The following is a 22,991-nucleotide window of genomic DNA, read 5'->3' on the forward strand; positions in this document are numbered from 1 at the left end:
ACTCAGGGAAAAGATGCCCAAGTGGAAAGAAAAGGAAAATATAAAACTCTTCCCCACAAATTGCAGGTTTCCAGTGGTGTTCCAAGGCTCAGGAGACCTCAAGGATTTGAACCAGCTGAGGTTTGAGGGAGGAAATCAGAGCTTGGGGCTCTCATTGGGAGCAGATGCTCAAAACCTCCCACAGATTTCTGCCCCTCCAGCTCAGCACTGGTTTCTCAGCAGAAGAAGTGAAAGGGAAGAGGTGGGGACAAATCCCTGAAATTGGCTGTCTCATCCCAAATTTAGCCCTCACATTTCCTGCCCTGGAAGGGTGGCCAAATGTTGAGGGTGGTGAGGCACCACCAGGGATTTGTGGCAGGTTTGGACATTGGGGCTTGGAGCAACCTGGGATAACGGGAGGTGTCCCTGCCCATGGCAGGGGTGGCACTGGGTGGGATTTGAGATCCCTTCCAACCCCATCCCATCCTGGGATTCCCTGGCTCTTTGGGCTGCCTCTCCAAGCCTGGGCTGATCCTTCTGGAGAGCCTGGAAGGGCCACAGTGAAAAACACCCCAATTCCAGAATGGTAACACCCCAATTCCAGAATAACGCCCCAATTCCAGAATGGTAACACCCCAATTCCAGAATGGTAACATCACAATTCCAGAATTGTAACGCCACAATTCCAGAATGATAACATCACAATTCCAGAATGATAACATCACAGTTCCAGAATGGTAACACCCCAATTCCAGAATGGTAACACCCCAATTCCAGAATGGTAACGCCACAATTCCAGAATGGTAACACCACAATTCCAGAATGATAGCACCACAATTCCAGAATGATAGCACCCCAATTCCAGAATGATAACGCCACAATTCCAGAATGATAACGCTGCAATTCCAGAATGGTAACACCACAATTCCAGAATGGTAACACCCCAATTCCAGAATGATAACGCCAAAATTTCAGAATTATAACATCACAATTCCAGAATGGTAACATCACAATTCCAGAATGATAACGCCAAATTTCCAGAATGATAACATCACAATTCCAGAATAACGCCACAATTCCAGAATGATAATGCCAAAATTCCAGAATGGTAATGCCACAATTCCAGAATGATAACATCGCAATTCCAGAATGATAACACCCCAATTCCAGAATGATAACATCACAATTCCAGAATGATAACGCCAAAATTCCAGAATGATAACATCACAATTCCAGAATGATAACGCCACAATTCCAGAATGATAACATCACAATTCCAGAATGGTAACACCGCAATTCCAGAATGATAACATCACAATTCCAGAATGGTGGCAACACAATTCCAGAATGGTAACGCCACAACTCCAGAATGATAACACCAAAATTCCAGAATGATAACGCCACAATTTCAGAATGATAACATCACAATTCCAGAATGATAACACCACAGTTCCAGAATGGTAACACCACAATTCCAGAATGATAAAAACTTCCCAGTGCTGGAATTTGAAATATAAGGAATTCTTAGCATTATGAATTTGTAAATCAAAGTTTAGAATTAAACACGGGATTTGATTTAAGACTTGGGAAAAAGCTTTTAAATTTAGGTATTAAAAATAAAAATGTAGATTTATAGTTTAAAGTAAAGGAACGTAAAGTAAGTAAAATAAAGTTTAGAGTTTTAGAGTTTAAGATATAGAAAAAATAAAAGTAGTTATAGAAGTAAACAAAAATATTAGAATATAGTATTATAAATTTGTGTATTATAATATGATTAACTAAGAAAGCTTATACTGTAATATAAGTCAAAATATTTAAAGATTAGGTTAAAATATAAATATCTTTATTAATAGTGTTTTATTAATCAATAACTCCTTAAAAAGTCTTATAATTAAAGGCCTTGTGATTTTTTTTTTAATCCTATTTTTTAAAACTCAAAAGTCCCATCTCTAACTTATTCAAAACTCCCCACAAAAAAAAAAAAAAATCACATCCCAGGATGGAAAGCCTGTCCTTACAAGAGTTGCTCCCTGCCTCCATCCCCTCTCCCATATTTCTCTGCATCCACAGCTTCCTTCAGGAACCACCTCCAAGAGACTTTTCCAGGAGCAGCCATGACTTACCCCAGCCAAATAATGTGAATCCCCAGAGATATTTCTTCTCCGAGAAAAATGCCATGAAGATGAGGCTGTGGAGATAGAGCCCTTCCACCAGGATCCAGTAGTAATTGGTAGCCAGGAAGTAGAGGAAGAAGGTGACAGCTACTTTACAGCCCACCTGCAGCGACCACAGAAGGACAGAGAAGGAACACGGGGTGAAATTCTTGTGCTGCTCAAACACATTGAGGTGGGGTGGGGAACAAGGTGGAGAAAGGAAATAAATCAGAAAAATCTGTTTCAGGGTTTTTTGTGAGGGGGGGAAACCTGTGGAAGAGCAGGAAAGATGAACTGTTGGGAAAAAAACTCCTAAGCCAAAGATGTTTTTTCCTACAGCAGGCGAGTAGAGAAAAAGAGAGGATGGCCTGATCCTGCTCTCTCCCAACCTGGTGGTGAGGGGCTCACACACTTCCTAGAGAAGCTGGGATTCATCTCTCCCAGTGTTTCATCTTTTCCCTGTGTTTCATCTTTTCCCTATGTTCCTTGTCCATGTTGGAGGCCAAGGGGCCTTGGCCCACTTGTCCCAGTCTGGGTGTCCTGCTGAAGTCACAGCACCTGGAATTACAACTCCTTCCTCAGCTCATGGAGAGGCCGAGGTGGGATGGAGTCACCCCATCCTGTCATGGATGTCCACACCGGGATCCTCCAGGGCTGTTCGTCTGTCCCCAACAATTGGGAACCGTCCTGCTGCCTTAGGAGCCAGGTGCTCCAAGAGCAAACGGGACCTGGAGGATTTTCCCTGGATTCCCCAAGGTGTCCTGTCGGATCTCAGGATCTCAGTCCTGAGGTGCCGGGCCACCGAGACAACCCTTGGGGGGCTCGGGAGTCCTGGAATGTTCCAGAAGTGTCTGGTGGCTGCACTTTGATCCTACACAGGAGACGACACCTGTATGAGGACAGGAGGGTTTCACCGGGGTGAATGGTGAAGGGATTGGTTAATTAGAGAGTGAAACACAGGGTTTAGGATTTCTGTACAGGGGGGTTTAGAGAAGTAAGATGGAGGAATTGGGGCGTGTCCTGTCCTTCTTCTTCTTCTTCTTCTCCTCCATCTTCTTTGGTGATGGTGGCACTTTTGGATTGGTTATTACTGAAAGTGCACCGGGTAATAAGAATAAATGGTATTGGGGAAAAATGATAAATATTGTACACGTAACCATGGGTATAAAGATAGGTGGCTGTCCGGAGGGCAGCACAGTGTGCTCATGGCTGGCTGCTGAGCAGAGCTCTGTCGGGCTGAAAGAACATCTTTTAGATAAACAATTAATAAACATAAAAACCGAAAGAAGAACTGAAGCCTCTTCTCGTCCTTCGATACGCGGGCTGCCCCAAGGCCACCCCGGGCCTTTCCAGGCCCCTCAAACAGCCGAAAACCCGACAGTGTCCCACCTGAGCTGCAGGGTGGGAGATCTGGGAGAGACTTCCAGGACATTGTGAAGTTAAAGCTGAGCTCTTCCTTCACACTGAGCTGAAATCCTTTAATTTTTTGGGAGCAAAACCCTGACTGTGGCCCAACATTCCCTTTGGACAAAGCCGCCCTTCTTCCCAACTTCTGAGCTCCAGAAGAGACAGGCTGCAAAATATTGGTGCCACTTTGGGATTAATCAGTACAAAGCCAGATCTTGTCAATGCGGAGTCTGGGAAGTTGGATTTCCCAGGAATTCTGTGGCGGCCACATCCCTTGGTCCATCTTTGTGCGGTCCCTTCCTTTAAGAGGAATGCAAAGGACTGACAGAAAATGCCAATAATACTACCTTGGAAATAAAAAGAGATTTTTTAAATCTTGGCACAGATTTTATGCTAATTTTTTGTCCATCAATATATACATCTATACATATGTTTGCGTAATGATAAGATATGCATACATTACACTGATTTTCTTTCATAGACAGAGGGAGTTAAAATAGATTAATTAAAATCCTCCTAAATTAAAATTAATATTTTTTTATATTTATAAAAAAATCCCCATCTAGGTTTAATAATATTTTCTATATTTATTTTTTATATTTATTGCCTCATGCAGGGAAAGTGAGGCACTAATTGCAAAGTTCCCATTTTGTTTGGAAACAAAAGAAATCCATTAATTGTCGCCTTCGTTGCTTGTTTGCCTTGCAATTCCAAAGAGTGGGAAATGCCATTAAATGCTAATATCCAAAGAATGCCATAGATTATCCTAATTATTCCTTATAATGAGCCCAGCAAGAGGAGAAACACCAAACAATGCAGTGAAACATTTTGTGTTCTTTCCAAAAAAAATGAGAGTTTTGGAGCGTGTTGAGCGAGACTCTGCAAATTAATGACACGGATGTCCGGGGTGGGAAAGGAACACAATGACAACGTTCCTGTTGGGACACTCGGATGCACAGTGGGACATTCCCAAACCCTCTGATTTTTCACAGGGTGTTGCTGGTCCCTGGTGGCAGCACAAGCTGGGAAAGACTTGAGAAGAAGACTTGAGAAGACTTGAGAAATCCAAAAGCAGGAATTTGATCCCTGAATCCTTGAGGTTGGAAAAGACCTCCATGATCACTGAGTCCAAGCTGTGCCTGAACCCACCAGAGCCCCGAGTGCCACATCCAGAAATTCCTTGGGCACTTCCAGGGGTGGGGACTCCAAACCTCCCTGGGCAATTCCAAGGCCTGAGCACCCTTTTCATGGGGAAATTCCTGCTGGTGTCCATTCTGAGCTGCCCTGGCCCAGCCTGAGGCCGTTCCCTCTGCTCCTGTCCCTGCTCCCTGGAGCAGAGCCTGATCCCCCTGGTTGTCCCCTCCTGGCAGGAGCTGTGGGAAGTGAGAAGGTGAGAAGGATCTGGGCAACACGCAGAGCCCAGATCCTTTGGGAATCCCATCTTTTTGGCAGCTTGGAAAGCAGGATTTGTGTTCCCTGAGGTGGGGAGGTGGGATTTTCACAAGGGATTCATGATGGAGTGGGGTTAATCCCATACCTGAGTGTTTCGTGGCATTTTCATCCCAAAGGAACCCAAAGTGGTTCCAACAAACCAACAAACTCCTGGCCCAATTCAGGGATCACTAGGGAATTTTCACCTGGACAAAATGCCTGCTCAACAGGGAATTTTGCCAAGGGATTAACGATGGAGTTGGGGTTCATCCCTTGCCTGGGAGTTTTCACACCATTTTTATCCCAGAGGAACCCAAAGTGCTTTACAAACTCTTGGCCCAATTCAGGGATCACTTGGGAATTTTCACCTGGATAAATGCTTCCTCAGCTGGGAATTTTCCCAAGGGATTCATGATGGAGTGGGGTTAATCCCATGCCTGGGAATTTCACGGCATTTTCATCCCAAAGGAACCCAAAGTGGTTCCAACAAACCAATGAATTCCTGGCCCAACTCAGGGATCATTTGGGAATTTTCACCTGGACAAAATGCCTGCTGAGCTGGGAATTTGGCAAGGGATTCATGATGGAGTGGGGTTCATCCCATGCCTGGGAATTTCGCAGCATTTTCATCCCAAAGGAACCCAAAGCGCTTTACAAACTCCTGGGTTTCCATGGGAAATCCATGATGGGACCAACGACAAGGAGAGCAAGATGTGGGAAATTGAGGATGGGCTTCATCCCTCCAAGCACATGGAGAATGCAGATCTTGCCATCAGAGATTTCTATAGAGTGAAATCCCCATGGAATTTTGGAGAAGAGTCCAACTGATGTCTCTTCCATTTTTATTTTGGGATGTTGGGCTGACTGCATTGACTCAACCCAACCATAAATGGAGCCTGAGGTTCAGCTTGGACTCCAGGAGGAATTTCCCCATGGAAAGGATGCTCAGGCCTTGGAAGGGGATGCCCAGGGAGGTTTGGAGTCCCCATCCCTGGAGGTGTCCGAGGAATTCCTTGAGGTGGCATTCAGTGCTCCTGGCTGGGGACAATGCTGGGATTGGGGACCCACCAGCAATTCCAAGGTTGGATGATCTTGGAATTCTTTTCCAACTCAATGATTCTGTCTGAGGTTTTCCTACAATACCACATCCTACCCCCATTTTCCCTTCCAAAATATCTTTTTCTCCATATGGGAGGAGGGAGGGAGAAAAGTCGTGCATTGCCCATCCGTGGAAGTGTTGTGCGCCAGGCTGGATGTGCCTTGTGCTGGGATGGTCAGGAATGTTTCCACAGCCATAAATTCCAGGGGATGTCAGGGCAATGTAGATGGGAATCAAACCATCAACTTTTACTGCCACGGGAGCAGCTTTTCCTCAGCTCAGGAATTGGGAATCCCTCTGAACCAATGGACTGAGAATGGGAAAGGACGGGAAGAGGCTGTGAAAGATGAGTAGGGTGGAAAACTCCCCAAAAGAGGGTAAGTGTTGAACAGAGAGGACAAAGACACGAATCCTGGGAAACCACTGCTCTGGGAATACTCACAAACTGCGATTTATCCGCTGGAGGTGCTTCCGTGATGGATTTCAAGTCCTCCTCGGAGATGCGCTCCATCTCCTCCAGGGCTGACCCGGAGTACAGGACCGCGTCCTTCACGAAGATGCTGACGGCCCTCAGCATGAAGGACACAAACAGGTGCATGTGGATGTAGTTCCTAGTGCAGTGCAAACGTCTGGAAGAGGAGAAGAAGGATTGGGAAGTTCAGTCCAGCTGTTGGATGGAGCCAGGGTCACTTCTGGCCCTGCAGAGCCCCAGCTCCTCCCACCAGCACCTCATGGGGAGCAGGGTGATGGTCACGGCTCCCTGCTCTCCCGTGGGGTTGGGAAGTGGATTAATACCTTCTCCAGGGGCTTCAGGGAATCATGGAATGGTTTGGGATGGATGGGTCTTCAGGGAATCATGGAATGGTTTGGGATGGATGGGTCTTCAGGGAATCATGGAATGGTTTGGGATGGATGGGTCTTCAGGGAATCATGGAATGGTTTGGGATGGATGGGTCTTCAGGGAATCATGGAATGGTTTGGGATGGATGCATCTTCAGGGAATCATGGAATGGTTTGGGATGGATGGCACTTCAAGCCCATCCAATCCCACCCCCTGCCATGGGCAGGGACACCTCCCACTGTCCCAGGCTGCTCCAAGCCCTGTCCAGCCTGGCCTTGGACACTTCCAGGGATCCAGGGGCAGCCACAGCTGCTCTGGGCACCATATGCCAGAGTCTTCCCACCCTCCCAACCAGGAATTCCTTCCTAAAATCTTCTCGAACCCTGCCCTGTGGCAGTGGGAAGCCATTCCCGCTCTCCTATCCACTCCTGCCCTTGGATTCCAGAAGCTCCAGAACTTAGGGCTACTGAAAACCTCGCAGGACTTCCTGTAAACCATTATTTTTTTTGCCCAGCTCAATTTAGGAGTAACTCCAGCAGTAACTCGGGTGTGCTGAGCTGTTGTCCCTGTTTTCCCGGCTGTAAATGTCATCCTTTGGAGCAGTTTGTGGGCTCCACCCCAGCAATGGCAGCAGCGACCCCACAAATCCCAGTTGTAAAGCGCTTTAAGGTCCTTTTTGGAGGAAAAGCCTTTTTGGGGATGGTGAGAGGCGAATGGGTCAGAAGCAGGAAGAAGAGGTGTATTTTGGAATCAGGAATCAGGATTTTGGGAAGAAGGAACTGACCTCTTGGGGTGCCCTCTGGAGCTCTGGTGCCATGCCTGGATTTATGAATGGATTTTAATTCCTCTTAAATCCCAATTAGCTGCACTAATTAAAGGCCGTGTTTTTATCCCTTTTGCAGGATGCTATGATAACAACACCAGCTGTTCTCTGCGCTCTTATAATCCAAATTACACCAAGTGGAACTGATGAGGTTTATTGAATGAGGATTGGCTTTGTTCCCTGCATTTGAAAGGGAGTCAATGAATCTCTGGATTATTGAGGATAAAATCTGTCTTGATCCCTTCTGCTGCTCTGATCCTTGGGATAAAGATGCTCCTGCATAGTTGCCCAGGTGGTCTGGGCTGGAAATGAAGTGGGATAAAGACAGGGATAAAGAAAAATCAGGAATTCTCTTGCACTCATGGACATGGAATATTTTAACAACCATGCCAGTGTCCAGTGGGAAATGAAGCATAGGGAAAAGGTTGGGAGAACAGGAGTGTGGTGTTGGGATGGGGTCTGCGGTGCCCCTTGGATTGGGTTTGTCATGGATTTGGGATTTGCTGTCCAAGCAAACCCTCCTGACACCTTTTGCTGTGTGCTGAGAGCTCTGAGCATTTTCAGAGCCCAAAGCCACACATTTCATTCCCAGTGTTCCGTGTCCAGGGCTTGGCTCGAACTCCCCAAATCCCTCTGTGGACACCACGTGGCTGTTTTGGCCCCCACCAGCTCTTGTCCAGGCCCTGCTGGTTTTTTAGGAGAAGACACGAGGAGACATCAAAGAGAAGCAAATCTGGGGCTCAGGGGTCACCCTGCTCTATGGGGTCACCCGATAGAGCATTCCCAAAGGACAAATCCCTGGATATGGGTGACACCTTTCATCCCTCCCATCCCATGCTGTCCGTGCCAGCAAAAATCCCAGAATGGTTTGGGCTGGAAGGGACCTTAAATATCATCCCATTCCAACCCCAGCCCCTTCCACTGTCCCAGCCTGCTCCAAGCCCTGTCCAACCTGGCCTTGGACACTTCCAGGGATGGAAGCTGCAACAGTGGATTGAGGAACGGATAATGAGGGTTCAAAGTGGCATTTTGGGGTCTAAATGCCTTGGCAGGGAGGGGACACAATGGAGTCAGGAGGGTCATTTTTGGATCCCTGGGAAGAGCAGCAGTGTGAGGAGATTGGAGGAATCAGCCTTGGAGTTTTCCATCTCTTCCAACTGGTTTATCCTTCAGGAAAATTCGGACTTAGGGATTTTCCCTCAGGGAATCCTATTTCTCTGCAAATCAGCCATCTAAAGCTAAGCTAGTCACTTGCAGGGACAACGGGGACAGAAAATCCTGGACAGTATTCCAAGGGATTCCTGGAGACGCTCCTCTTCCCATTTACTACAAAGAGGGCCTGGAAAACTCCACCTGAGGGAAGAGGAAGGAATTCCAAAATCCCACCCGCCATCCCCCAGGAAGTTTGCCCTGGGATACCCTAAACCAGCCCAAATCACAGATGCCACCACCACTGGTGGCTTCCTGAACTGAGCCACCCCAATTTTTTATCCTTCCGGAAAAACCCGCGGCTTCTCCGGCGTCGCTTAGGTAAAAACAGAGCCGCCTACCTGAAGTATCCCAGGATAAGGACAGCAACTGTGAGGGATCCCAGGGAGATGGAGTATCCAACAGTATAAATCAAATAGAGGCGATCAAAGACCTCCTGCAGCAGAAACGATGGAGAAAACAGCGTCACACGGGGAGCGCGGCCCTCCTGCACCACACAACCCTGGCAGCACGCAGAGCCCAGATCCTTCGGGATTCCCGACTTTTTTTTGGCAGCTTGGGATGTGGGGTTTGTGTTCCCTGAGGTGGGGAGGTGGGATTTTCACAAGGGATTAACGATGGAGTGGGGTTAATCCCATGCCTGGGAGTTTCGTGGCATTTTCATCCCAAAGGAACCCAAAGTGGTTCCAACAAACCAATGAACTCCTGGCCCAATTCAGGGATCACTTGGGAATTTTCACCTGGACAAAATACCTGCTCAGTTGGGAATTTGGCAAGGGATTAACTATGGCGTGGACTTAATCCCATGCCTGGGAATTTTTTGATATTTTCAACCCAAAGGAACCTGAAGTGCTTTACAAATTCCTGGCCCAATTCAGGGATCCCTTGGGAATTTTCACCTGGACAAAATACCTGCTCAGTTGGGAATTTTGCCAAGGGATTCATGATGGAGTTGGGGTTCATCCCTTGCCTGGGAGTTTCACACCATTTCCATCCCAGAGGAACCCAAAGTGCTTTACAAACTCTTGGCACAATTCAGGGATCACCTGGGAATTTTCACCTGGATAAATGCTTCCTCAGCTGGGAATTTTCCCAAGGGATTCATGATGGAGTGGGGTTAATCCCATGCCTGGGAGTTTTGTGGCATTTTCATCCCAAAGGAGCCCAAAGTGGTTCCAACAAACCAACAAACTCCTGGCCGAATTCAGGGATCACTTGGGAATTTTCACCTGGACAAAATGCCTGCTGAGCTGGGAATTTGGCAAGGGATTAACTATGGCGTGGACTTAATCCCATGCCTGGGAATTTTTTGATATTTTCAACCCAAAGGAACCTGAAGTGCTTTACAAATTCCTGGCCCAATTCAGGGATCACTTGGGAATTTTCACCTGGACAAAATGCCTGCTCAACAGGGAATTTGGCAAGGCATTAACGATGGAGTGGAGTTAATCCCTTGCCTGGGAATTTTGCATCATTTTCATCCCAAAGGAGCCCAAAGTGGTTCCAACAAACCAATGAATTCCTGGCCCAACTCAGGGATCACTTGGGAATTTTCACCTGGACAAAATGCCTGCTGAGCTGGGAATTTGGCAAGGGATTCATGATGGAGTTGGGGTTCATCCCTTGCCTGGGAGTTTCACACCATTTTCATCCCAGAGGAACCCAAAGTGCTTCACAAACTCTTGGCACAATTCAGGGATCACTTGGGAATTTTCACCTGGATAAATGCTTCCTCAGCTGGGAATTTTCCCAAGGGATTCATGATGGAGTGGGGTTAATCCCATACCTGAGTGTTTCGTGGCATTTTCATCCCAAAGGAGCCCAAAGTGGTTCCAACAAACCAACAAACTCCTGGCCCAATTCAGGGATCACTTGGGAATTTTCACCTGGACAAAATGCCTGCTGAGCTGGGAATTTTGCAAGGCATTAACGATGGAGTGGAGTTAATCCCATGCCTGGGAATTTTTGGATATTTTCAACCCAAAGGAACCTGAAGTGCTTTACAAATTCCTGGCCCAATTCAGGGATCCCTTGGGAATTTTCACCTGGACAAAATACCTGCTCAACAGGGAATTTTGCAAGGCATTAACGATGGAATGGGGTTAATTCCTTGCCTGGGAATTTCGCAGCATTTTCATCCCAAAGGAACCCAAAGTGGTTCCAACAAACCAATGAATTCCTGGCCCAACTCAGGGATCACTTGGGAATTTTCACCTGGACAAAATGCCTACTCAACACGGAATTTTGCAAGGCATTAACGATGGAGTGAGGTTAATCCCTTGCCTGGGAATTTTGCAGCATTTTCATCCCAAAGGAACCCAAAGTGGTTCCAACAAACCAACAAACTCCTGGTCCACTTCAGGGATCACTTGGGAATTTTCACCTGGACAAAATACCTGCTCAGTTGGGAATTTGGCACGGGATTAATGATGGAGTTGGGGTTCATCCCTCGCCTGGGAGTTTCACACCATTTTCATCCCAGAGGAACCCAAAGTGCTTTACAAACTCTTGGCCCAATTCAGGGATCACCTGGGAATTTTCACCTGGACAAAATGCCTACTCAACAGGGAATTTGGCAAGGGATTAACGATGGAGTGGAGTTAATCCCTTGCCTGGGAATTTTGCATCATTTTCATCCCAAAGGAGCCCAAAGTGGTTCCAACAAACCAACAAACTCCTGGCCCAACTCAGGGATCATTTGGGAATTTTCACCTGGACAAAATGCCTACTCAACACGGAATTTTGCAAGGCATTAACGATGGAGTGGGGTTAATCCCTTGCCTGGGAATTTCGCAGCATTTTCATCCCAAAGGAACCCAAAGCGCTTTACAAACTCGTGGCCCAGTCCAGGGATCACTTGGGAATTTTCACCTGGACAAAATGCCTGCTGAGCTGGGAATTGAGCTGGAATTGCACAATTCAGCCGTTGCTGGATGACTGATGTCCGGCCTGGGGGACTGTAACCCTCACCAGAAAACAGGGGAAGGAAATACTTTGGCTATGGGATATGAGGAAAAAAAAATCACCTGCGTTTATTTTTCCCCTTTTTAAATCCCAAGCAGCCTCTGCCTGTGGTTATCCAATCCAGACACAGCCTGAGCTTGCCAAAATCCCCTTGGAAAAGGCTCTGTCACAGAAGAGTTCTTAATAATTAATCATTTAGGAAGTTTTAGGTTGTTATTTTCCAAAGCTGGCCTTGAAACCCTGAGGTTTCCATTAAATATCGGGATATTTTCCTTGATCCTGCAGCTGAACTCAGGGATTCCTGGAAAGGGTTAAAATACCTGCCCCCATCCCAGCCTGCCCTGCCTTTCCCAGACTGATTTTAGCAAAAAATCCCAAAAAACCCAACCAATTCAGCGCCTTTCTCCTCATTCCCTCCTCTCCCTCGCCCTGCCCACGGGGCTGCAGTAACGTCAGGAATGCTGGGCTCTGAATGACAGCTCTGATTGGGATTTGAGGCTTGGAACGCTGTCCTGGAATGCCAAACCTCAGCCCTATTACATCAGAATCCGCAGATTTGGGAATGTTTCTCTGCGGTTTGCGCTGGAGGAGCGAAGCCCTTGCCAATATTAATTTACTGAGTGTGTCTGTGCGTATTTATGGGATATTTTTATAGATTTTTATAGATCTGTCTGTGCAGGCAGCAGGCCCTGAAAAGCCAAGAAGAAGAGATTTCAAAGCTTTCAGGGAAAAATATCCTGGTGTGATTTCCCTGCTGCCAAGCTGGAATCCTCCTGGAGCTGGAAAACGTTTGCCTCCATAGTAAAAAAAATGAAATAATAATAATTAATAATAGCAGTAATAATAATCTCACTCCAAAGTTGGAATTTTCAGTAAAGCAAAAGTTGTGAGGCCTTAACAAAACATCCCCGAGCCCCATTCAGAAATTTCACTGGGAAGATCCACGTTCCTACGGATGGGAATGTCCTTGGGAAGAGCCTCTGGATTGGCAGGAGGTTTTGGAAAGTTGAGGGCTCTGATTGACCACAGGGCCTCTCTTTGAAAAGAGGTTAAACACCAAGAGCCAAGGCACAGAAAGCCTCTCCTGGAGCCCTCCTTGGAGGAGGAGGTGCCCCAAATCCCACCTGGAATCACTCTGGAAAACCCTTGGGAAATGAGATTTCTTGGAGGGGGTGCTCAGATCCTTGGAGCATTCAAAGGGAAACCCTTCGGAGCAAAAAATTGAGGTTCTCCAATTCCACTTCTCCCTCACTTGGAGTTCTCAGGAGCTTTTCCTCCCTGGGTTTACCCACGAGGGGCCAAAATCTCCAAAGGAGTTCCATGGATCCCAAAGGAGGTCCCAGCTCCATGAAAACCACAGCCAGGAAAGATCCTCCAGGTAGGAAAACACTAAATGATCTGCCAGCTGCAACGACGATCTCCATGGTCTGAGGATTGTCCTTAGGGAGCTGAGATGGATGGGAAGTTAAATAATTCCCAGAAAACTGCAGAGGCCACGATGGCCAAGCCATGGATGCAATCTGGAGATCCATCACTCCAGGAAGTTCCCTGGAAGTCTCCTGGAAGTCCACCCTGAGGAGACACTGACCATTCCTGGTCATCCCTTGCTGGAAGAGACCAAACCTGGCCTTGCCACGAGATCCTGGTCTATAACTTGTGGCAACTAAACCAATGTGATTCAATTTAATTATAATTTAATCAGAATATTCAGGGCTTTCTGGGCTGGTGGAGGTGTCCCTGCCCACGACACAGAGTTAGAACTGGCTGGACTTCAAGGTCTCCTCCAACCCCAATCAATTCAGGATTCCAGGATTCCATGAATTAGATTCCTGCAGGAACCCTCCACTCTTTCGGCTCTTGCCATGTGTGCAAAAGGAAAACCAGACAGAGGAGGAATTTTCTGGTGGCAAATCCTATCCTGAGTTTCATGGAGCTGTGCCCCGTATCCAAATTTTTTCTTTCATCCTTTTTATTCCCCTTTAGTGAGACACCAGCAGCACTCGGGTTGTGAAGCCGGGAGGGATCCAGTGTTTTTTGAGGGATGGGAAGGCTGTGAAGGGTGGGATCAGCAGCACAGGGAAACATAAATAAGGATTTCCCAGATGGAATTTCTGCAAAGTGTCTCCAAGCTGCTGATTCAGGTGTTGTTAAGGACACGTTTGGAATCAGAGGTTTGCTGCTTTGAGTGATAAACAAAGCCAGAAAATCTCTGTCCTTGCTTTTCTTCTTGTTTTTTTTTTTTTTTTTTTTTTTTTTTTACATGAAAATGGGACTGAATAAAAAGATAAATGGGATATTCACAAAATGGGATATTCACAAAATGGGATATTCACAAAAGGCACTGATTTCCAAAGCCTCAGGGAAAACTTTGAGTGTTTTTGACCCTGTTCCCGCAGGACTCTGCTCCAGAGATTCCAGGCTCTGAAATCCTCCCAGTCTGGGATCAGCTCTCACAAAAGACCCCCCAATTTAGCTTCAGACACTCCCATTTACTCTCAGACACCCCAATTTAGACACACATGTCCATAAAAATCATCTTTAAGCTCCTTTCCAACCCAAACCATTCCAGGATTCTCGGATTCTGTTTCCAGGAACGCACCAGACCAAATCCACAGGCATGGAATGAGGATGGCACCTCGGGGTTAATTGAAATTATGAACAAAACATCTCCCAGATAATTTTTTTGATTCCTCCACAGACTTTCAAACCTCTGCCCGTGTCCTGCTGCAAACGCCTGACACTTTGCTGACATCCCTTTGTGGAAACCGGGGACAAAACAATCCGAACCCGTTCCTGTGCCGTCACTTGGAGGCTCCACAAAGTTGTTTGCTTTTCCCAGGACCCCAGAGAGCTCCAGGAATTGCTGCTCGGAACAATGGGGTTTAGATAAAGCAGCCCTGCAACACGCTGGGCCCTTCCCATTGTGTTTGGGAGGGGACGGATTCTCCAGGCCCCTCCGAGCTCCCGGGAAGCCGTCAAACCCTCACGCTGCAGATGAAGACAGGATTGGGGTTGGATCTGAGCATGGCCCATCCTGCTGGTGGTGGTTCCCAAGCTGAGCCAACCTCCCAAGTTGCTGGCTCTGACTCCCATTTCCCGGGATTTTGGGAGGTGGAGATCCCATTCACCCTTCAGCTCACCCTTGGAAAGAGGATGGGTTGGATCTACTTTAAAACCAGCTGTGCTTGGCATCCCCGTTCTTTTGGGGGAGATGGGAGTGGGGGAAATTCCTGTTTTTTGGCCCAAAACATGCCATTGCTGCTGCCACTGTTGGAAAAAGTGCCCTGAAAAATGATCCTGCTGCTATTGGCTGGATGTGTGCAAGGTAAGGGAGCCACATTCTGTGGTTGTATGGAATTTGGGGAGAAATGGCTAAAAACCTGCCTGAGGTTCATCATTCATCATTTGTGCTGCATTTTATCCAGAGATTGAGCAAATCCAGGAATACAGATCACCCTCCCTCCTGGTTTTAGGGGAATTCAAGCAACAAAAGAAGAAGGGCCAGGCCAAAGGTTCTTTTAAATCTGCTCCCCATCTCTCTCATGGCCAGAATGGGGTGCTTAGGGAAGAGTGTGGGAACAGAACAAATCCACAATAAATATGAGCTGCTGAAGCAAATCCAGAGGAGGTCACAGAGCTGCTCCAGGGCTGGAGCCAGGCTGGGAGAGCTGGGAATGTTCCCCTGGGGAGGAGAAGCTCCAGGGAGAGCTCAGAGCCCCTGGCAGGGCCTGGAGGGGCTCCAGGAGAGCTGGAGAGGGACTGGGGATGAGGGATGGAGGGAGAAGGGATGGAGGGACAAGGGATGGAGGGACAGGATGAAGGGATTGGGTTCAAATTGAAAGAGAATTGATTCAGATGGGATATTGGGAAGGAATTCCTGGCTGGGAAGATGGGGAGACATGGGAATGGAATTCCCAGAGCAGCTGTGGCTGCCCCTGGAACCCTGGCAGTGCCCAAGGCCAGGCTGGATGGGGTTTGGAGCAGCCTGGGACAGTGGAAAGTGTCCCTGCCATGAGGGACAAGACCATTCCATCCCACCCCTGCCATGGCAGGGACATCTCCCATTGTCCCAGGCTGCTCCAAGCCTTGTCCAACCTGGCCTTGGACACTTCCAGCTGATTGTTAACTCCCTCTTTAATATTATCTGGAAGGGATTTGAGGACACACTTCCCTGGATTGCTTCATCCCACCTGGCTAAAGGAGGATTCAGCCTCCAGGGCTGTCAGTTCCCATCCTGCAGTGGTGATTTTCCCTGAGGAAGCAGCCCAGGAGCTGTTGCTCCCCGGGCAGTTACGAGCTGTTAATTCTGCAGGCTCTGATGGCTTTAACACACTTTGCTCTTTGCAGAGAGCGGTTTTCCGAGCTCCTCTGTGTGAAATAATCCCCATTTATTCAGAGCAGGACACCAGCTTGCTCTGGGGCCCTCTGTTTGCTGCTTTGGCCAATCTTAAAATTATCCCAGCATGGCTAAAATGGGAAAACTCCCCACCTAAACAAACATCCCTGGCTGGAGATGTGTGCACGCACGTGGTGTTTATTTAGGTGTGGATATCTCCAGCTATCTATAGGTTCAGGCCTATTTCCAGAGATAGCCAGCAAATCCATATATTTATAGCCACAGACAGTTGTTTTTTTTTTTTTTTTTTTTTTCTAAAAGCCCAGTTTCTTAAAATTCCCTCTGGTTGCATCTGCTCGGAGTCAGCCACGATCTCCTGGCAAAACCTTGGGTAAATGCAGCTGTTGGTGGTGACGCAAAGATGCTGCTCCCCAGGGAGGGAAATAATAATAGAAAACCATCTCTCGCTCAAGACAACGGCTCAATGTGGCCAAATTCCCCTGTTCTGACATCTCTGGACATATTTACTCCATGAAAAAGAGATATCAAAGGAAGGTTTATTAATCCCAGGGCTGCACAGCCACATTTAACGTGACAAGAGGCCTTGTGTGCTCACTGTGAGTAAAGGCATCAGCACACTGAGGGAAAAAACACATTTTTTTCCCTCTCTTTTATTTCCAGAGTGGTTTTTCATAGCCCAAGGCCCAAGAGACCTGCAGAGGATGCACAGATAGTGTTTCATTTGTCACCAGAATTCAGCCACCTCTGTGATAAAATCAGGGAATTTCATGACAAGGCACAGAATCGCTATGAGGGCAGGGCAGGACTGAGGAAAAGACCTCCTGCAAATACAAGGCTAATAAAAAAAAAAACCCGACAACAAACCAATAATAATAATATTAAAATTAATAAAGAGATGTTGTTGGAAATCTGCTCCATGAAAAGAGATATCAAAGGAAGGTTTAATAATCCCAGGGCTGCACAGCCACATTTAACGTGACAAGAGGCCTTGTGTGCTCACTGTGAGTAAAGGCATCAGCACACTGAGGGGAAAAGTGCATTTTTTTTCTCCTCTTTTATTTCCAAAGTGGTTTTCATAGCCCAAGGCCCAAGAGACCTGCAGAGGATGCACAGATAGTGCTTCATTTGTTGCCAGAATTCAGCCACCTCTGATAAAATCAGGGAATTCCATGACAAGGCACAGAATCCCTGAGGGCAGGGCTGAGGAAAAGATGTCTTGCAAATATAAGGATCATAGTAACAATAACATTAAAATTAATAAAGAGATGTTGTTGAAAATCTGTTCCATGAAAGAAAGAAATCAAAGGAAGGTTTATTAATCCCAGAACTGCAGTGCCACATTTAATGTGACAAGAGGCCTTGTGTGCTCACTGTGAGTAAAGGTATCAGCACACTGAGGGGAAAAGTGCAATTTTTTTCTCCTCTTTTATTTCCAGAGTGGTTTTCATAGCCCAAGGCCCAAGAGACCTGCAGAGGATGCACAGATAGTGCTTCATTTGTCGCCAGAATTCAGCCACCTCTGTGATAAAATCACGGAATTTTATGACAAGGCACAGAATCACTCTGAGGGCAGGCCTGAGGAAAAGACGTCTTGCAAATATAAGGATCATAGTAATAATAATATTAAAATTAATAAAGAGATGTTGTTGAAAATGTATTCCATGAAAGAAAGAAATCAAAGGAAGGTTTATTAATCCCAGAACTGCAGTGCCACATTTAATGTGACAAGAGACCTTGTGTGCTCTCCATAACTAAAGGCATCAGCACACTGAGGGAAAAAACACATTTTTTTTCCCTCTCTTTTATTTCCAGAGTGGTTTTTCATAGCCCAAGGCCCAAGAGACCTGCAGAGGATGCAGATAGTGCTTCATTTGTCACCAGAATTCAGCCACCTCTGTGATAAAATCACGGAATTTCATGACAAGGCACAAAATTGCTATGAGGGCAGGGCAGGACTGAGGAAAAGACCTCCTGCAAATACAAGGCTAATTAAAAAAAAAACAAAAACAAAAACTTCAACGAACCAATAATAATAATATTAAAATTAATAAAGAGATGTTGTTGAAAATCTACTCCATGAAAGAAAGAAATCAAAGGAAGGTTTATTAATCCCAGGGCTGTAGTGCCACATTTAATGTGACAAGAGGCCTTGTGTGCTCACTGTGAGTAAAGGCTTCAGCACACTGATGGGAAAAAACACATTTTTTTCCCTCTCTTTTATTTCCAGAGTGGTTTTCATAGCCCAAGGCCCAAGAGACCTGCAGAGGATGCACAGATAGTGCTTCATTTGTCACCAGAATTCAGCCACCTCTGTGGTAAAATCAGGGAATTCCATGACAAGGCACAGAATCACTGAGGGCAGGCCTGAGGAAAAGATGTCTTGCGAATATAAGGATCATAGTAACAATAATATTAAAATTAATAAAGAGATGTTGTTGAAAATCTGCTCCATGAAAGAAAGAAATCAAAGGAAGGTTTATTATTCCCAGAACTGCAGTGCCACATTTAATGTGACAAGAGGCCTTGTGTGCTCACTGTGAGTAAAGGTATCAGCACACTGAGGGAAAAAACACATTTTTTTCCCCTCTCTTTTATTTCCAGAGTGGTTTTCATAGCCCAAGGCCCAAGAGACCTGCAGAGGATGCACAGATAGTGCTTCATTTGTCACCAGAATTCAGTCACCTCTGTGATAAAATCAGGGAATTCCATGACAAGGCACAGAATCACTGAGGGCAGGCCTGAGGAAAAGATGTGTTGTGAATATAAGGATCATAGTAAGAATAATATTAAAATTAATAAAGAGATGTTGTTGAAAATCTACTCTATGAAAAAAAGAAATCAAAGGAAGGTTTATTAATCCCGGGGCTGCACAGCCACATTTAAGTGTGACAAGAGGCCTTGTGTGCTCACTGTGAGTAAAGGCATCAGCACACTGATGGGAAAAAACACATTTTTTTTCCTCTCTTTTATTTCCAGAGTGGTTTTCATAGCCCAAGGCCCAAGAGACCTGCAAAGCATGCACAGATAGTGCTTCATTTGTCACCAGAATTCAGCCACCTCTGTGATAAAATCAGGGAATTTCATGACAAGGCACAGAATCACTGAGGGCAGGCCTGAGGAAAAGATGTGTTGTGAATATAAGGATCATAGTAAGAATAATATTAAAATTAATAAAGAGATGTTGTTGAAAATCTACTCTATGAAAAAAAGAAATCAAAGGAAGGTTTATTAATCCCAGGGCTGCACAGCCACATTTAATGTGACAAGAGGCCTTGTATGCTCTCTGTGAGTAAAGGTATCAGCACACTGAGGGGAAAAGTGCATTTTTTTTCTCCTCTTTTATTTCCAAAGTGGTTTTTCATAGCCCAAGGCCCAAGAGACCTGCAGAGGATGCACAGATAGTGCTTCATTTGTCACCAGAATTCAGCCACCTCTGTGGTAAAATCAGGGAATTCCATGACAAGGCACAGAATCACTGAGGGCAGGAGGCAGGGCTGAGGAAAAGGCCTCTTGCAAATACAAGGATAATAATAATAATAATAATAATAATAATAATAATAATAATAATAATAATAATAATAATAATAATAATAATAATAAAGAGATGTTGCTGAAAATCTACTCTATGAAAAAAAGATATATCAAAGGAAGGTTTATTAATCCCAGGGCTGAATTAACACACTGAGTGGGAAAGAACATTTTTTTCTCCTCTTTTATTTCCAGAGTGGTTTTCATAGCCCAAGGCCCAAGAGACCTGCAGTGGAATGTCACAATAATTCACAGTAATTGGACTGTCACAATAATTCAGCCACCTCCGCGATAAAATCAGGGAACTCTGTGACAAGGCACAGAATCAATGAGGTGAGGAAGAGAGCTCTTGCAAATATAAAGTTAATGATAACAAGAATTAAAAAAAGATAAATAGATATAATTAAAAAGCATTTGTTGATCAAGATATGATTTCAAAGCTGGCAGAAACATCAATTTTTTTCTGTGTTCTTTGCCCTGGGTAAGCATCACTTGAAGTAAGACCAGCCTGATCATTTAATCTGAACTGTGATAATGGTTTTATTTGTCTAAATATTAAATATTATTCCATTCACCTTTGTAGCTATGACAGAAAATTCCGGGCCAAAGATGCCTAAGCTTTGGCAACAGCATAATGAGGATAGAGATTTTGGGATGAATTATTAAAACAGCTCCTTAAGGGAGGGCTCACGAGGAGCAGTAATTTTCCAAGAGGTTGAGAATAAAAACGAGGTGACACCTCCTGTAAATGTCTCTGCTGGGAAGCACAGCCTGAGTCCCCTGATGTGCTGTGACACCCCTGTGGTTGGAGCCCTGGCTGCTGAGAATTTCAGATTTCTGTGCTGCAGGCACTGACCCCCAGGAGAACACTGCACTGACCTGAGGCCGTGGAGAAGCTTCCAGAATGGAATGATAGAACTGGGATTGTGGGTGTGGGGTTTGGATAGGAGTGTGTGAGATCACAGGGTGGGAAACTCAGAGTTTAAGGGTTTAGAATACAGTAATGGATATAAAGCAAGGTGGAGGTTTTAGAGGGGAGGTTCGTCTTCTTCTACACCTTCTTCTTCACCTTCTCTTGCTTCTTCTTCTTCTTCTTCTTCTTCACCTTCTTTTTCACCTTCTTCTTCTTCACTTTCTCCTCCTCCTTCTTTTTCACTTTCTTCTCCTCCTTCTCCATGGGTTTGGGTGGTTTTGTGTAATTGGATAAAAAGTCCCCATTGCAGCCACGGGTGGTTGGTTATTGGGTTAAAAGTGAAAATAATTTCAGTGTCATTCCTTAATTGGACAGTTGATCCTTCAAAGGCCTTGCAGAGAGAGATGGGGCTCCATTTTTAGTTTGTTGGAGTGAAGTGCTGCAGAGCTCAGGGTTTGTGAGAGTGTGACAGAGATAAGAACTGATAAACATCTGAGTGCCAACACGAAATTCCATCTCACACATTTAACCCCAACCTTGGCAGAAAAAGAAGCAAAGACTCCACACCCTGTGACCACTCAGGGGACACAGACAAAGCCAGGCACATCAAACCCACCGCAGGAGATTTTGCTTTCAGCCTTTTAAATCACCCTGGAGGTGGAAAGTCTCTATTTCTTCCTTGAGGTGAAAATAAAAATAAAAATGTGCAACTCTGTTGTTCTTTGTGCCCTTCCTTTAGCAAGTCACCCTGACAAGTTCTGACAGTGGGAAGTTTAAAAGGAAGGATGTCCTTTCCCTAGGGGAAATCTTGGAAATCATCTGGACCATTCTCACCCCAGGGTGTGGGATGGGGGAGATGATTTCAGAGAATTCAAAAGTTTGTGCACTGATCAAGGCGCTCCATGACCCCAACACCTGCTCCAGGACCTTCCCAGAAACCTCTGGGGCTAAAAGAGTTCTTTCCACCATGAACGGGGAAAATCCCACCAAACTGGGATTTTCTAGAAGGGAACATCATCCAGGCCTTTGCTGGAGTGGCTGGAGAAGCACCCAGGGACACAACCTTCTGCTCCTTGTCCTTGAGTGAGAGAAAACACTCAAAGAACTCATTTCCTCCTTTCCCTCATTTCCTTATTATTCCTAAATCATTGCATTCATGAGTTGCTTCACTCTTAAGGAGAAAAAAGCAACAACAACAAAAAGCACCAAAAGCACTCCCAAAAAACAAAACCAAACCAAAACAAAAACCAACAAACCAATGAAAAAAAGCCATACTAAAAAACAAAACAAAACCTAAACAAAACCAACCCCGACTCCAAAAACCCCTGCTCTGTGGTTGAATTGCAAATTAAGAACATTGTCCCAAAGGGCCCCCGGATGATCCTGAGGGAAGCTGTGGTTAGATCCTTATCTCCAGCTGTCTGGGATAATCCTCCCCGCAGCTGATCAGTTCCTGATGCCATGCCCCGTGTCCAAGGGGACTCTTCCAAGAGCCACTGGAAAACCAGAGGGTTTGGGTAAATCCTTTGGGAATTACAGGTGCATGTGGGTGGGAACGTCATTCTCTGTGGGACAAGGAGGTCACATCCTCCCAAGGGACACCAGGGACAGCTTTGCTGTCACCTAAGCATGGAATTCCTTCCAGACTTCCAGCACTACAGAGCCCAGGCTGGCTCACGGGGAAGAAGGAAATTTCTGGCAGCTGCTATTTTATCATTATCTGAATTTTTGTAAATTTATGGCCCATGGATTTTTTTTTTCCCAGGAGCACTCCAGACCCTCTCCATATTTTAAACCCTTTTATAACTTTGGAGTGTTGTCACTGTTTCCAAATTTTAACTACACCAGAATTAAATCAAGATCATGGAATGCCAGTTGGGTTTGGGTGGGAAGGGACCCTAAGGATCATCCCATTCCCACTCCCTGCCATGGGCAGGGACACCTCCCATTGTCCCAGGCTGCTCCAACCTGACCTTGGACACTTCCAGGGATCCAGGGGCAGCCACAGCTGCTCTGGAAATTCCATCCCAGCTCCTCCCCACCCTCCCAGCCAGGAATTCCTTCCCAATATCCCATCTAAATCTACTTTCAGCACAAAGCCATTCCCTGTGTCCTGTCCCTCCATCCCTTGTCCCCAGTCCCTCTCCAGCTCTCCTGGAGCCCCTCTAGGTCCTGGCAGGAGCTCTGAGCTCTCCCTGGATCCTTCTCCTCTCCAGGCTGGACATTCCCAGCTCTCCCAACCAGTTGCTCCAGGTTTGATTCCACATGTGTTTGGACATCCCCTCCC

At 46.0% G+C, this 22,991-nt stretch overlaps 1 protein-coding gene across 1 annotated transcript in view; it reads right to left on the minus strand.

Moving 5' to 3' along the window:
* Positions 1-22,991, minus strand: part of PTH1R (parathyroid hormone 1 receptor) — a 114,336-nt gene that overhangs the window by 20,874 nt on the left and 70,471 nt on the right. Inside the window, exons 5-7 of the mRNA XM_074538582.1 lie at positions 9,284-9,378; positions 6,512-6,698; positions 2,103-2,256 (exon numbers count right to left, since the gene is read on the minus strand). Coding sequence (XP_074394683.1) covers positions 2,103-2,256; positions 6,512-6,698; positions 9,284-9,378 — 436 coding nt within the window. The remainder of the gene's footprint in view (positions 1-2,102; positions 2,257-6,511; positions 6,699-9,283; positions 9,379-22,991) is intronic.

The sequence above is a fragment of the Zonotrichia albicollis genome, chromosome 1 (genome assembly GCF_047830755.1).
Source record: "Zonotrichia albicollis isolate bZonAlb1 chromosome 1, bZonAlb1.hap1, whole genome shotgun sequence".
NCBI classification, from domain to species: Eukaryota; Metazoa; Chordata; class Aves; order Passeriformes; family Passerellidae; genus Zonotrichia; species Zonotrichia albicollis.